The sequence below is a fragment of the Struthio camelus genome, chromosome 2 (genome assembly GCF_040807025.1).
Source record: "Struthio camelus isolate bStrCam1 chromosome 2, bStrCam1.hap1, whole genome shotgun sequence".
Lineage (NCBI taxonomy): Eukaryota > Metazoa > Chordata > Aves > Struthioniformes > Struthionidae > Struthio > Struthio camelus.
In genome coordinates, this window is record NC_090943.1 from 130,987,822 (window position 1) to 131,000,097 (window position 12,276).

At 50.2% G+C, this 12,276-nt stretch overlaps 1 protein-coding gene across 1 annotated transcript; it reads left to right on the forward strand.

The window, feature by feature from the left end:
- The first annotated feature begins 216 nt into the window (after positions 1-216).
- On the forward strand, positions 217-11,623 carry PRDM14 (PR/SET domain 14). The gene is made up of 7 exons (XM_068933756.1): positions 217-763; positions 1,157-1,219; positions 1,295-1,452; positions 1,672-1,942; positions 3,580-3,782; positions 5,760-5,861; positions 8,210-11,623. Exons 1-7 carry the CDS (start codon positions 217-219, stop codon positions 8,435-8,437), a joined length of 1,572 nt encoding a protein of 523 aa, XP_068789857.1. The 3' UTR covers positions 8,438-11,623.
- Positions 11,624-12,276: the final 653 nt, after the last annotated feature.

The following is a 12,276-nucleotide window of genomic DNA, read 5'->3' on the forward strand; positions in this document are numbered from 1 at the left end:
TTGCGCGACCCCGGGGCGGGCCGCCCCCAGCCGCCCGCCCCATATAGCCGCGGGGGGCCGGCGGCGGCCAGCCCGCCCCGACGGCGCCGGCCGACGGAGGCTCCCTCGGCCCCCTCCCGCCCCTTGGCCACCCCGACCCCCGGAGCGGGGGGCGCCGCGCAGCCCCCGGGTGTTGCTCCGTGCGGCTCCCGGCAGGTCCCTCCCCTGGGCCCCGGCATGGCGCTGTCCCTGGCCGGCGAGCCGGGCCCCAAGGACGCCGCAGACGGGCTCCGGCTGAGCCCCGCGAGCCTCGCTGCTTACTACCCGGCTTTCCTCCCTCCCGCCCAGTACTTCGAGGCGGCCCCCGACCTTTTCCACCCTCTCAAACCCCTGGGCAGGCTTGTCACCGCCTCGCCGCCCTTGCCCCCCTTCAGCTTCAGCCGGGTGCCCGCTTTCCTGAGCCAGCCGGCGGCCCTGCCCGCCGAGCCCTTCCCCGCTTTCCCGCTGCCCCTCTACAGCAAGCCGCCGGCTCCTGCCCCCTTGCCGGCCCCGGAGGGCTCGCCCCGTCGGGCGGAGGCCGCCGGCTCGCCCCCGCAGCCCTACCCGCGCACGCCCCGCGGGGCGGCGCGGAGCCCGGCGGGCCACGGGCCCGCGGGGCCCAGCTACAGGTACCACTTCACCGAGGAGGAGCTCAACACGGTGCTGTACGGGGCGCTCCGCAGCAGCCAGCTGGCCGGCAGCCTGCACGCCATCTCGGGGCTCCGGGTGCCCCCCGCCAGCCCGGGTAAGGGGCGGGGGGGGGGGAATCCTCTGGCACGTGTGACGGCCGCGAGTGGGCGAGAGGGGCCGCGGGGGTAGGGGGGACCCGCGGGGCCGTGCTCGGCGGCAAGTCACTCCTTGCACCCGCCCGCGGGCTGCGCTGCGGGAGAGGGGCACGGTGCCCCGGCGCAGGAGGGCTGCAGCCTGCCCACCCCGCGCCGGCAGGGCTAGAGGGGCCTGGCGGCACGTCGGCATCGGGACGGCCCCCTTCTCCCTTCCGCGCCGGGATAGCGGCGGAAAGGGGGCTCGACGCCGCGGGGTGACTCACGGCCCGGGCGGCGTCCGGGGCTGCCCGCGGGGAGGCCGGAGCTGCGGGGCCGGGCTGACCTGACGGCGCGGCGGACTCTCCCTCCCGCAGGTGCGGCGGACTCGCCCTGCTCCGCGCCGCTGCTCGACGGCGACTCGCTGCAGCTGCCCGAAGGTAAGGGGCGCCCGGGCGCGCTGCCCCGCCGCGCTGCGCCGCGCCGCGCCGCGCTCAGCCCTCCTTCCCCCGCAGGGCTGGCGGTGCTGCGGGCGGCCTACGGCGACGTTTCTCAGCTCGGAGTCTTCTGCACGGATGCCATCCCCAAAGGAGTCCGCTTCGGCCCTTTCCAGGGCAGAGTGGTGAACACCAGCGAGATCAAGACTTACGATGACAACTCCTTGATGTGGGAGGTAGAGGAGGCGCGCCGGGACGGGGCGCCCCCGGCACCGCGCCCCGGGGGTAGGGGCGCCGCTTGGCCGCCGCACCTGCCGAAATTGGAGAGGCGTTTGGCTGCCCTTCTCCCCTAGCCTGCAACAGGAGCTGGACCTTGTCTGGGTGGTGGGATCGGTGCAAGCAGGACCCTTTCGGAAGGGTTCAAACCTGATCTGGGTCTCTCCTTTGCTCCCCAGATCTTTGAATACGGGCGCCTGAGCCACTTCATAGACGGGAAGGGAGCCGCAGGCAACTGGATGGCCCTGGTAAATTGTGCCAGGTTCCCCGAGGAGCAGAATTTGACAGCTATTCAGTGCCAGGGACAAATCTTCTACGAAAGCTGCAAAGAAATCTTACCGAAGCAGGAGCTGCTGGTGTGGTACGGGGATTGCTATGTGCAGTTTTTGGGCATCCCCATCAGCCTGAAGGGCATGCCAGAAGGGAAGAGACCTCAGCAGCAAGCTGAAGGTGAGGCTATGGAGAAATCCCTAGGAGGGTCGTAACCCATCTACCCCTTGGATATGTGTCCTGCCATGATTAGACTCCTATTAGGGGACTTGCCGGTGCTTTAAAAGACCCTGGCATCATATTTTTCTTCAGGCGCATTTTACTCTGAGCACCTCCCAGTCCCTGTGATGAGATTGTTGTGGGGTGACACCTCTGCCTGCAAGCTGCAGGACTCCGGGATGCTCTGGGGTGGCCAGGGCTGCCCCACTCCCATGCCGCGAGCAATGTCCTTGCGATCCTGGGGCTCAAACGCGTGTCCTTGCCTGCTCACCCAACCTCCAGCATCCCAAAAGAGCGCCTTACCCTAGGCGCCGGGGAGGCGGGATATCGGTATTGAGGGCTGCTAGCAGCTCTGAGCAAAGCTCTCCCTTGAACTGCACACCCCTTTCTCTGCAGCTTGCAGCTAGTTTTTGTTTGCTTTGGGAGTAAAAAGTGGTAATTTGATGACTGTAAAACATCTGACGCTGGTTGACAGCGCTCTGGGGAATGGTAGAGCGAGCGGCTGATCTTTTCTCTGCTCTGCAGCAGCCGTTCTTCCAGGGGGCCGCGTTTGCAGAGGAAAGAGGCTTTTGGGCATTCCTGTTTTGGTCCGATTTTAATCGTACAGTTGCGCACACCTGACTTCATGGCATTTTTCATGCAGTTAATGCTCTTTGTATATGGGGCAGGCTGAAATCGTTCCAATCCGATAAGGCTGATGCTGCTTGCAGAAGATACCAAAAGTACTTTCTTCAGGAGCACTGTGCTTAAAATATACAGAAAATGTGACATTCTCATCAGTAAAACTTATGTATGAAGAAAACAGATTTGTGCAAATACAGAAAAAGCTGGAGCTGTCAAGGAATGCGTTGGCTATGTGCAGGAGTAAGAAAGAAGAGTTTGGCAAATCGCTGCATGGAGATTTTTGAATCTGTTGTTTTAAGGTGCCTAGTCCAGATAGGTGGTAAATTGCTGATTTTGTTTCAAGGTTTAAGTCAAACTTACTTTTTTGCATTGTAGAAGAGGCAGAAAAGGATGTTTAAACATTTGCAAAATGTCCTATGTTGTTTCCAGATTCAATGGTTAAGATCAAAATACAAAAGAAAACAAAAAAAAAGTGTTCTTGTTTTACAGTATTTTGAAAATCATAGAAAAGATATGCAGATTGGTTTTTCTTTTTAGAACGGGGAGTGAAATTTAGGGGCGCTATTGATAATAAATGCCTAGCAATGCTTCTGTTTGGGGACACCCTTTTATGTTGCAGGCAGCTGAGCTCTTCTTCCCTGTATTCACTGCCCGTTTATGGAGATGCAAGGCTGGAATCTTGCCCTTGCTGAAGACAGCGGCTAAGCACAATAATTTCGTTAGCGTCGGGACTCTTGTGTGTCCCCTTCCGTTAGAGAGAAAATGTAAGGGCAAGTGGAGCCTTGTGTTTGCTTACCAGATCCAACCTGTATTTTGTGAGTTACGTTGCCAGAATCCGTTTAACATTGTTACCCTTGTGAAGACCTACAATTCTCAGTTGGGCACCAGCTCTGAAAGAGAGTCGGGTTTGAAAGTTTTAACACCTTTTAACTGCAGCATAACGGAGCGATGGCACTTTCCCTTCTGCTCTACAGAAGCCGGGGAGAGCTATAAATGCGAGAGATGCGGCAAGGTTTTTGCGTACAAGTATTACCGGGACAAGCACCTCAAGTACACTCGCTGCGTGGACCAGGGGGACAGAAAATTTCCTTGCCACCTCTGTAACCGATCCTTTGAAAAACGAGACAGGCTGAGGATCCATATTCTCCACGTTCACGAGAAGCATAGACCTCACAAGGTAAGCCTGCTCCTGGGTGTCTCTGCAGCTACTTGCTCTTCTGGAGTAAGTAATTATCCTTAATTATCTTATTTTGTCAAAGGTTAAGATACTGATGTTCTCTCCTCTGTTCTCTCCTCACTTCTCCCCTCTCTGATTTCCTTGGCAGTTGCTTTGTGAAACTGTTCCGCCTGCAAAGGAAGAATTTGTCTTGTGCGGCAGAGTTCAGCTGAAGAAATTAATGAATTTGCACTAGGCTGGGAAAATAACTGACCCCGCAGTGCCAGGGAGAGTTTGAAACAGAAACGATCTCAGGGGCAAATGCTTGTCTGCTCCCTAGGAGGAGAGCAGGGCAGGGGGGAAACAGTCCCTCTGCGCAAAGAAGCGCTGGTGCCGGCACGGAGGTGATGCTGCTGCCCGCAGCCTCGCGCTGCTCCGCGCGGAGCGAGGGCACAGCTGGCCCTTCTCCTCGCGGCTGCCGGGTCCGACAGAGCCAAAGGGCTGCTTAACTCACCTGACTTTAACCAGCACAGGGCTTTTGGACGTTTGTATGCCTCTTTTGCTGCTTTTCTCCCTGACTGCGGAGCTAAATGGTGTTTTAGTGAAAGCGGGGCACGCACAGAGCCCAGCTGCGCCTTGGGGCTGGCTGGGCTGGGCTCCCGCCGTCCTCCCCCTGCCTTCACGCTGGCAACCGGCAGACAGCTCTGTCTGCTGGGCACAACAGGAGCCAAATCTTACGTTCGACATGGAGCAAGTTTTCATTTGGTGGGGGCAAATCCTTGCTGAGACATTTGCCTCGTCTCCACCAAACGTCTCTTTGTAACACTGCTTTCCTCCAGCAGCGCTAGAAAGGGAAAATCAGACTTCTCCCAAAGGCTCAGGCAAGGGGAAGTTACCGGGCTTGTTAAATCACCCCTGAAAATCTCTGTAAAAAAAAAAAAAATATATATATATATATATTTTATAGGTCATACTAGAATAACGTGAATGTGTCAGGAGAGGTGTTACAACTAAATTGGCAATATTGCAATGTCAGAATATCACTTTGATTTACTAATAGAGATTTAAAATGTCATTCTATTAAAAATGAGGTTTGAAATATGTAATTCTTTCTCTCCTTCATTCTCTCTTTCCTTCTTTCTTTCACAAAGCATTTATTTTGGAATGCATGCAAAATAAATATTTTGAAACAGCCGGGAGAGAAGCTTATTCTGAATAGATAGTGCATTTGAATGAGAATAGATGAATGCAAAAAACAAAGACGGAAAATGTGTCAGTAAATTATCTTTCAAAATCAGTCATGGCTTAGTATCTTTCAAACTTATGAGTGAGGATTTCTTTCAAAGGCATCGCAGGAGGAAAATGATTTATGGCCTCATACAAATTTTACTGAAGTCAGTGCAAGTCTCTCAAATGACTTCAGCACTCCTGGAACTGGATTTTATTCTGTCACTGACAGCTACGGGACATGAACCACATGATGCAGGTGGCACCTTGTTCTGGCAGAAGATGAAGTGGTGCATGTTTCACTCATCTAAGGGGAGGCATTTCTGAAAGATCAAGCGGGAGGCGACGTGCTGTGACTGACCGTTTCTGAAAAATGATGATTATTTTGAGGTCCCCTTGACAAATATTCTTTAGTCAACAAATATTTTATTTGTTGACTAAAAAAATCAAAATAGTAACTGAAGCATTATTTACGTTATTACATTTTGGAGAAAGATGGTGATTTTGTAGGACAGTTTTTGATGAAACCTTTTCGAATCAGACACAAAAAATGTTTTGGAATTTTGCACGATTTTTCTTTTTTTTTAATCTGTTCTTAAAAGTGCATTGCAATTCTAGCTGTTAAATAAATTTGCTACTTAAATTACTGCTGTGTTTGTATATAAATATATGTAGCGAGATACTGGCACACTTCCTAACATTTTTTTCAGCTATGCTGTTACGTGCTTCCTGTTAACTTTTCATTTTACTTATTTAATTACATTTTTCCAGTGCTCAGTATGCGGGAAGAGCTTTTCTCAGTCCTCCAGCCTGAACAAGCACATGCGGGTTCACTCTGGCGAGCGCCCCTACAAATGTGTATACTGCAACAAGGTAAGGGAAAACCCAGGCTGCGGCCAGTGCCCCGGCCTGTCGCTCTGTCTATCCTCTGCTGCGTTCGGTATTGCACCGCACCCGGCGGTGGTGGTTTTCTTCATGCTCCTGTTTATTTTGTTTTTCTTGATGAAGTGCTCAAGAGAAAAGGACACAAAATGGGACTTTGTATTTAAGCTGATATCCAGATGAGCGCACACATATTCGGGCTGCAGTTGTGAGTTGCAGAGGGGGAAAGGAAGGAAAGTGGAAGCGATAGGGAGTATCAGAAATGGCTGGGACTGAAGAAACAGAGCAGGTCTCTGCCTCCAGGGCTGCTGGACACACCTCAGAGAGCTGTTGCAAGGATAAGATCTACGACTGTTCGAGAGCATCTCAAATACTATGCTAGGTACTCAGCTAGGTGTAGTATTGTCCTTTTCCCCAGAGTCTTTGAGCTTGCTCCCGCTCCTTTCTTGAGTGAGGTGAACAGATTTGGCCCATGAGCTGAACCCCTAAGACATGACTCTGCTTGCTTACCTTGAAGTAACGGAGTGATTTATGTGCGTGGTACTGCAATAAGCCATACAGGACTGATCAAAAATTGGCTCAGCTGCTCCTACTCTTCACAGGAGGGGTGGCTCGAGGATGATTCAGGTGACCTTGCTTTCCCTGAGGGAGCAGTGATCCCTGCCCTATGAGCAGACAGACGGCAGATGTGCAGCCTGCTGTCAGGCAAGTGCAGGTAGGGCTCCAGCTGCAACGGTCCACCCTTTCTGTCCGTGCGAGGCAGCAGTGCCAACGGCAGGTACTGAGGTGTTCCTGATTCAGAAGGGAGAGATGTTTTGTTTATGGCTGTTCCGACACATAGTTGAAGTGTCCTCTACTAAAGAGCCTTAGAAGAAGCTCCTCTGGGATATTATTTTTCCACAGACTTCCTAAAGGCTTGTAGGCAGAGTTTAGGGTGAAATGTCAACCTTTAATCTTCTGATCACAGGAACAGATCACAGAGCTTTGCAGGTTCCTCTGTGAAGAGATCTCGCTAGGACATGTCACACTTCTGTCCAGGCCCTGGTAGCTCTGGTGGGTCTTTTGCAGCTCAGATTTTATTTGTCGTTTCTCAGGTCGCAGGATGAGGTTATCCTAGGACATAGCCATCCATTTCTGGAGCTGGGAAACCAGAGGCTGTTTTATAATACTCTCAGCTGCTCCTCCTGCAGGGTGGTCTTTCCTCTTTGCCTCTCCTACTTATGGTGGCTATGCCAAAGCAACCTTGCTTTCCCTGCCCCTTTGCTCACCTGGGTGCAGTTTGCTCACCTAGATGCAGCTGAGGGAGAAGTGTTGGGCCAGGATCACCCCACAAGTGCTTCTATCCCTTGAACCTCTGTCCTTCTGTCCCTTTGACATACATCTTCTGGGGACTTTTCTGTAGGAATTACAGATCTGTTTGTGCTCTAAGGTTCCTAGTGAAAATGTATCTGAGATTTGTTGCTATCTGCTTTGAAAACTTATTTGTGATGGTTCAGCAACACAGTGGTACTAAAGAGGGTTTGTGGATAAAAACTCCCACTGCCTGACCAGTATATAGCAATTTCAGGTTCTAGCATGGCGTTTTCTCCAGACTGCTGATGGAAGTAGGGGCAGTGGCCAGAGTATTTCTGTGACGTCTGCAAATAGTAAAGGGGCCCTAAAGGTATCTCTCCCAGGAAAAGGAAAAACAGGGGAAAACATGGGCTATTTTACAACATTCTCGCTCAAATATCATTGAGAGGATTTCCTCCCAAAATGTAGGAGGAGTTTGCTACTCAAGTGAGGGGAGAGAGAAAAGACTGCAAGGTCTGACTAAAGAAGAGTAGTGTACGATGGAGGGGGGAAATGAAACACGGAAAGATGGAGGCATGCGGAGTTGCATGAATGAATTCTGACCCCCTGAATTCCAAGCCAGTACATGTGAGCATGAAGGAGTTTAACTTTCCGAATAAAAACTGCAAGGCAGGAACCTGCATCGTCTTTCCCCAACATGCAGGAAATACAAGGATAAGTAGGACAGTATTGACTTTACTTCTTATTCTTTGACATGTGAGGATATTTGCCGGTGTCTCTGATCAGAAATCTTTCTCTGAATTCTATATAACTCCAGGGACTCAGCCATGGCTACAGAGCGGAGAGTGATAGCTCTTGGCTTCTGGTTCCTCATTGCTACTAGTTTCTGGTTTGCTCTGATTAGCTGAGGGTGTGAATTATTTGAGGACTTATTTTCAAGGAATAGCCCTTCTGAAGGGTGTGGGTTACTGGAAACTGTGGGCTGCACATGTGAAAATAGAGTACATTAAACCGCCTCCTTCCCTGCCCGGTCCCTGCCATTTCAGGCGTTCACCGCGTCGAGCATCCTGCGCACTCACATCCGCCAGCACTCGGGAGAGAAGCCCTTCAAGTGCAAACACTGCGGCAAAGCCTTCGCCTCGCACGCGGCCCACGACAGCCACGTCAGGCGCACGCACAGTAAGGACAAGGGCTGCACTTGCTCCGTGTGCGGCCAGCACTTCCCGGAGCAGGAGGAGTTGCACTTCCACATGCAGTATCACGCCGCTCGTTAGCCCCGAGCCCGTCAGGCAGATCGTGGACCAGCTTCGTGTGTGTATCTGTGTATGCGCATGAGTTTGTGTGTGTTTGTGTACACGCCGCAGGAGGTGACGTTCACCCTCGCGGCGGCACGGGGCTCAAGCACCCCCTTGGGTAGGCCTGGTCTCTGGACCCTGCGCGTATTTCTCAGCACAGGGGCCAACAGTTTATCTCTACTTTGGGGATCCTGACTGCACGCTGGGGCGAGCCTCCAGCATGCACTGACCTTCCCAGCCCGTCCTCTCTCCTGTACCCCTCCGCAAGAGGGAAGCGCAGGCAGGGTGAATTGCACCTCCTGTGGATGCCTTGCGTGGGAGTATCACCGCAGTGAATGTTTCTGTGCCTCTCATGCACCACCTCTGTGGGCTGTCCGGTGCTGTCCGTACCAAAGCTGGTTTGAGGGACATTTTTATCAAGTGCATTTCCAAAAGCTGATTTAACCTCTGTTTGTTTGTTTTATCTGGGCACCTGACCAGGTATGGAGTCTATTTCCCTTCAGCGTGCAAAGCTCTTAACGAATCTCTATCTGAATGTGAACTGCCTCAGAGATGTGGACTGCTAGCCTGGCCTAGGGGTATTTAATTCCTTCGTTGAGCTGCAGAGCCACCCTACAGGGGCCCTGGGGAGCTCCAAAGCAGTTGGACTGAGTCTTCCAGGGGCCAGTGGATCCTGGTTAGCCCAGGGGGCAGGAGGTGGTGAGATACCTGCAGGCCCGTTGTGCTGGCTAGTGGTAGTGTCCTTGGGGGCCCTGCTAAGCCCGTGAGGCTGTGGCTCTCTGCCTACTTGCTTGCTAGGACCAACTTGAAGATATTCCCAAGCACCAGCATGCTCCTAGATGAGTCTCTTAAGAGTAAGACACTCTGGTAGAAGGTCTGCACTGTGGGCTTGGCACAGGCCGGGCGCAGGCACGACCCCGCCATGGGGCTCTTCTGTCTGGATTTCCTGAGTAACTGTGGTCTAGAAATGTTCAAATACTGCAAGTGCTGGCGAGGCAGTCCTTCGTTGTGAGGCCTGATAGGAAAGCTGGACTCTTCCGCCTCCTCCTTTTGGCTCTACGTAGGATGGCTGTTGCAGTGGCGCTCCTGAATGCCGTGGAAAATAAACCATTTACTAGTTCTGAAGGAACACAGATTTTAAAATCAGCCCTGCGATACTGCTATTTAGGAAGGGGTAAAAGCCTTCCCTCTTGCTAAGGTACAATTTAAGGTGTAGGATAGGCAGTCCCAGGACTTCACAGCCCCAAAACTCTGCACACAAAATTCCTGCCTCCAACCTGTGGCAACTCCTCATCCTGCAAGGGGAGGACTAGAAGGTTTCACCCTCCATTTCTCACTGTCTGAGTAACCAAGTCAGGACTGATTTGTGTGGGGGTTTTTTTGTTTTTTGTTTTATTCTACTTTATTTTTTTATTTCTTTAGCAAAAGGGAGGTCTTTCTTTGTTCATAAAAATGCTTTTTTTTCTATAGAAAGAGCTACTCACTTAGCTATGGGTGAGAAGATTTACTCTGGGATGTTTTTCTTGAAAGTTCAGGTTTTGTTCTGTCTTTTGTGTTCTGTTCTGATGTTGGAGAAGGATTCAGGAGAACATCGCAGACATCCTGTCCATCCACACCAACAAACTTTGGCCCTGCATGAAGTTTTCTCTGCATATTACAATGGAAAAAATAATTTCACTGTGAAATCTTAAGTGTCTGAACCCTGAATTTTGCAAAACGTTTTCAAAATCGGTAAGAATTCTTAACGCAATGACATTCACTGGCAATGTAAAATGTCAGCTCGTGTGGAGGCCTGGCAAAAAGCCTGTGCTGAAGTACCCCTGAGCGCTGGGAGTGTCGTAACTGATGCAGAGGCCAGTGCTCTGCTCGTTCTCTGCATCACTGAATGCCCAGGGCAGTGGGGAGGGCGTAGGAGGCTGTGCATGTGTGTGGTGCTTCCCCTGTTAATGGGATTGTGGGTTGCATCCAGCAGGGATAATAGAAGCCCTTGCTGGAGTCTGCTGATTAACCCAGATAGATAGTCTGATGTTACTGGGAGGATGAGGTTCTTTTTTAATATCCTAGATCAACTAGGATTAACAAGGACTTTGCACATAAGTATGGGAGATGGAACTTATTTTGTGCCTACCAACCTTATCGTTATCACTTTAGATACAGCATAGAATGAGAAAAATGTTACCTGCACATTTCATTATGTCATGTAGATACTATATCTATAAAGATGTATATTGATTTGCACTAATTTTTGTATGTTTCGTTGTGAATTATGTTGTTTTTTTCTCATGGCTAAAAATTTGAAAGGAGTATTTGTAAAACCACTTACTTGTGAGAAAAATCTTGAGGCCCAGCACTAAGTAGGATGTGACATAAAAAAAAAAACACTAATATTGTACATACACATAGATTTTTAGGGTGGCATGAAGATCATACTTTGTTTTGAATGTTTTACATATTCTAATACCAAAGATTCTTGTAATACAGAAAGCTGCATTTTGTCCACATTCAGGGCCTCAGCTGGCAAGCTCTAAGGGGATAAAATTCACTTCTGAGCAGAAAGTTATCATAGTGTTTGCATATCCTTCAAGCCATGCTGAAGTATATATAGTTGGAGGACCTGAATCATGATTTTCACACCTGACTGCCTGTATGGAGGTGTTTCTTGTCAAGCATACAAAACCCTGGCCAGCAGAAATGTGAATGTTGTGTGTGAAGGCTTTGCTAGTTCAGTCCTCTTAAGTAACTCGGGATTTGGTGAAATCATCACCTCCTCAGTAATAAAGTAAATATTCTTAATAGGAATGGATTAGAAGTGCTGTGAAAAATAGCCCTGCAATTGGCCTCATGTGAAGGTTATCTCACTGCTTCTGGTGAGTGTGATGTATTTAAGAGATGCCTCTTCGTTTGTGATGCTTTAGCTGTGTGTGTTTTCTTCTACTTAAAGGACTCCCAAATACCTCATGCTAAAATATTGGCACTCTTCTACAGTACTGTGTTGCTGAGTTGTCTGTAAGAAAGTATGTGAAGGTTTTCACTTGTACTCATGACTGTAGTTACTGGTTATCTTGCATATTAAGCCTGTATGTCTGAATGTTTTCTGCTGATTATTAAGATTGTTACTTTGAGATTCATGGAAAGGACAACAAATAAATTATTTGAGGCTCTAGCATACACTATTGGATGATAGGCTTTAGTCTGCCCAATACATGGGAGTTTATATATATATATATATATATATGTATGTAAGAAAATATATATATATGCAAGAATATACAAAGAGGTAGCAGCAAATGGCTGGAGGTGTTTTCTGTGTCATTTGTAAGTCATTACAGAGTCAAGCTGTCTCTTGCTGGGAATTATAGGCCTTGTCCTGCTGGGTAGCAGCTGACTGCATTAGGAGTCAGAGGCATGCAGTGCCTTGATGGATGTGGCCTTAAATGTCCCAATAGTTCAGGAAAGCTGAAACTATTCAGTTTTGGATCGAGTTCACTCCCACTTGGAAGTAGCATGATGAATCCGGATCAAACGCTAAAAAGGCATTTACCTCTGCCACACCATCCTGTACCGTGCAGAAGGGCACTGACATGAAAGAGGCAACACTGTTTAGCTGAAGGGAGAATATTCATGGCCAAGCCAACTGTAAAGGCTCAGGCTTTACTGAGCTTTACTGGGAAGCCCCAGCTGCGAGGTCCCTCCAGAGCAAACACCGCAGAGCTCTCAAACAGTGCTAAATTCGCCGGCTAGCCACTGCGGAGCTAACGTTACAGAAGGCAGAATGTCCCCTCCACCCCGTCTCTGACTGCGGCCCCGTCCGCTCCACC